General features: G+C 41.2%; 1 protein-coding gene across 1 annotated transcript; it reads right to left on the reverse strand.

Annotated features, from left to right (window-relative positions):
• Nucleotides 1-396: 396 nt before the first annotated feature.
• LOC119362644 lies at nucleotides 397-2900 on the reverse strand. The gene is made up of 3 exons (XM_037627889.1): nucleotides 1795-2900; nucleotides 1431-1657; nucleotides 397-1344 (listed from the first exon to the last, which is right to left on the reverse strand). Exons 1-3 carry the CDS (start codon nucleotides 2807-2809, stop codon nucleotides 736-738), a joined length of 1851 nt encoding a protein of 616 aa, XP_037483786.1. The 5' UTR covers nucleotides 2810-2900; the 3' UTR covers nucleotides 397-735.
• Between the last annotated feature and the right edge of the window lie 895 nt (nucleotides 2901-3795).

Genomic DNA, 3795 nt, shown 5'->3' on the forward strand with positions numbered 1-3795 from the left:
TAATATGGTTCTAGTATGCACCAGTACTATTCCCTCCGTTCGAAAATACTTGACATCAAAATGGATAAAAAGAGATGTATCTAGAACTAAAATACGTCTATATACATCTTCTTTTATCCATTTTGATGATAAGTATTTCCGGACAGAGGGAGTACATTGTAGATCAAAGGGTATCTTACTAACACATCTTGAATTAACTACTGTTAATTATATGACTTGTGGTGAACCCAAATTTGCAGGCACTGTTTCTAGCAAATGTTTGCGTTTCAGCTGTCCTAACGATTGACACACAATTTAAATTTTGGAATATTTGGTCGCTACTCCTACTTAGTTAGTAGAGGACGAAAAACAAAAGGGATGAGGTTTCAGCAAGCTGGGGAACAGAGAGCCTGTTGCTGTAACTCACAGGAGATACCAATCTAATTTTGATTGGTAAATAATAATAGTCCAGGTAATCAATTAAAGATATTTGCTTAACATGATCAACTATCAAGTACAGCATAACCTACTGACAATAGCTCACATGTATTCCACATGATAAAGGTTCACATAGCATGACAACAATTACAATGTTCACCTAGCTTGACCATGCCTAATAGCACAACAGATCAGGAAACGACAGCAAAGACAGCAGTATCATCTTCAAAAGATGGACATATCCAGTACCAAGATAGCCGTTATCATCTTCAACAAGCTTCAGAGTTCACACTGCCCAAGGGTCCTCATACCTATTCATCAGGATAGCACCTTCGAGGGAATCAAGGACCAAGCAATAGTAATCTCCACCTCATAGCCACCAAAGTTGCCCTCATGTTTACTTATGTTACATTTTCGGGGCGGGATGAAGAGGACACGAGTACTTTCAACAGACTGCGAAGGCGAAAAGGTCTCCATGAGGACTTTCAACTGTCCGTTTAATTCCACAGAAACTACATGCCTTGTCAGATCAAGGTAGCCAGGTTTAGCCATTCCACCTTTTAAATCAAGAACTACAACTTGCCTAGATGAGGGCCCAGCAATATGTTTATCAACATCCTGAGGTAGTGAAGAGCAAACAACTCGGGCACCATTTGGGAAAGGCAATGATCCAGCTTCAGCTCTAACAAACACGCTTAGGATAGTGGCTTGGACCGACTGTTTAAGTTGCTCATTGCATAACTCCACAGTGCAAAAGCTGTTTTTAGCTACCTGCGGGGAACTGTCACCATTGTAGAAGTAGAATGTACTAATCAATGCTCTATCTTCAGATTTTGTTGCGCCCTTTACTGTTAGTTGGATTTCAATGTGAACAGTCTCCATCGACACAATTGCACGAACCGGGCCAGTCAATCGCAAGAAAGGATCCTATGAGCATCATCATTGCCATTGACTAATCAGCAAGGATTACAGGCAACAAACAAAATATTAAGGGAAGAGAATAGCATTCGTACTTGTTCTGTGAGGGTTTGGCAGGAATTCCTTGTACGAAGGAAGATAGGGTTGCGACAATAGTCCACGGCATCTCGGGCCGCGACCACTCCGTACACATCCAGTGGGAAGTTGATTTTGTTTGTTAACGAGATTTTGATGGAGTAGATCTGCAAGGTATTCCCGGCGACAGCTTCAATTGGGATGCGGCGTGGTGTGCAGTGTGTAAAGAGCATGGGGCTCAATAACGCTGCATGAAAGTCAAGTATGAGTTAGAGATCTAACATAAAGTAACTAGAGTGGCTCATTTACGATCCATTCAAGAAAAATAAAGCAGGATCAATCTAACTACCACTGGATAACTAGCATACATGCATGTTTACTCACTCTGGTCTTCAAAGCTGTTGGTGTTGCCCCATGTACATTCCCAGTAGAGTCGGTAGGCAGTGAATCTCTTCTCCTCCTCCAACTTCTTGGTCTCCATGGAAACTTTTTGGTCTCCACAGCCTTCCCTGCGGCTCTCCTCCAACTTCTCCATGGCTGACAAGAAAGATTCCGATTTCAACTCTACAATCATTGATTTCACTTTCGAATCGAAATCCGAGTCCATCTGCTGGAGCATACTGATGTGTTCAGAGATCAATTGCAATTTGCAGATTCCACGTAGGTAGGGTTCACGGGTAAACATAATCATGGTTTTCATAACATCTTTGTTTTCTGGCGAGAAAGATCTCAGTAATGTGCACATCTCACGCCACAACTCATCAATCTGCTTGGAGAGCAACTGTAGCCTGAAGCCGAAGCTCAGCACTGCTAGTGCCTCCTTCCGGGTCTGCTGCGCTTCTAATACCATAGAAATGTCACCGGCAACTTGTCCGAATTTCAACATGACCTCACTGACGAATTTGGGTAGGGAGGACAGACTGTGAACCTGGCCAACGATCCTCCCCTGGGTCTCCTTTGCGGCCAGATCGAGCAGCTCCTCACTTTCTGCGCCTTCACCTATCCACATCTGGGTTTGGAGTGCGGCACGATGGAGCAGATCCTCGAGTTCCAGGGACGCGGCACTCCTTCGCTTCGACTCCTCACACCTCGTTTCCATCTCACCGTCGTCACCAATCTTGCTCTGGGTCTCCAACGATTTCACACCATGGGTCTTCTGCATCGCGCAGAGCCTCTTCTGGGTCTCGGAATTTGCCTGACGGGAGATCTTCTCAAACAACTCGAGTGCATCCGATTTCAACCCAAGCAAATTATTGCGAATCGCCGAGATCTCAGCCATCTTGTCTTCCTGGACCTGGATCCAGCGCATACTCTCATGCACGGAGACTCCAGCCTGATAGAGCTCCTCGCTTAACACGAACTCGCCACTACTTCCCCTTGAACTCCCTGCGGTCGCCATCTCACCGTCTGTCGTCTCCCCGCCGCCGCCGCCGCCGCCGCCGCCGGTTTTCGTTTAGGGGGTGGCAAAGGAACCAGGTAGGGTTTTCAAGATACGGTGCAGACGGGCGGGTGTTGATATACTGTCTCTCAGCCTCAACCCGGCCCAGTAGATCAAGTGGTACCTGTTGATATATTCGGCGCACAGGTCGCCACCAAGTAGGAAGCCCTCAACCAGAAAAAGATCGCCAAATAGCCACCCAGCCCATACTGTTTTTTCCCACCAATGTCTTTCTTCTATTTTTTCATTCTATTACAATTTTTCTTTTTCCTCTTTATTTTAGTTTTTCCTTTTCATTTTTATTTTAAAATTCCTTCCTTTTACATTATCGTTTTTCCCTGTTTTCATGTTCCTTTTTCTTTCTTTTTCTTGCATTTTTATTATATTTTTAGGTTCCCTTTCATCTGTTATACTCTTTTATATTTCTTTTTAAAATGATGAATATTTTTTGAACTCATGAACATTTACTAAATCTCCGATTTTTTTAAATTATTGAACTTTATCAGAACTCGCAAATATATTTCTGAAGAACATTTTTTAAATTATCAATATTTTCTAAAACACACGTTAACATTTTGTGAAACGACCAAAGAAAATTCAAAACATTTTTTTAAATTCAAGAATGTTTTTTACAAACATTTTTTAATTCATAGATATTTTTTGAACTATCAAACATTTTCAGATCGATGAATTCTTTAATTCTAAGAACAATGTTGGAAATTCATGGCAATTTAGATTTTTTTATAATTTTTAAAAATTCATGAACATATATATGAAATACCGAAATTTTTCAAATTCATGAACTTTTTTTGAATACGTGAATCTTTATTCAAAATCACAAACATTTTTTATTTTTGTGAACAAATTTTTAAATCATAAACATTTTTGAATTCACAAACATTTATGATTTCTCGAACATTTTTTTCAAATTCGCATTTTTTCTGACA

This window comes from Triticum dicoccoides, chromosome 2B, assembly GCF_002162155.2.
Source record: "Triticum dicoccoides isolate Atlit2015 ecotype Zavitan chromosome 2B, WEW_v2.0, whole genome shotgun sequence".
NCBI classification, from domain to species: domain Eukaryota; kingdom Viridiplantae; phylum Streptophyta; class Magnoliopsida; order Poales; family Poaceae; genus Triticum; species Triticum dicoccoides.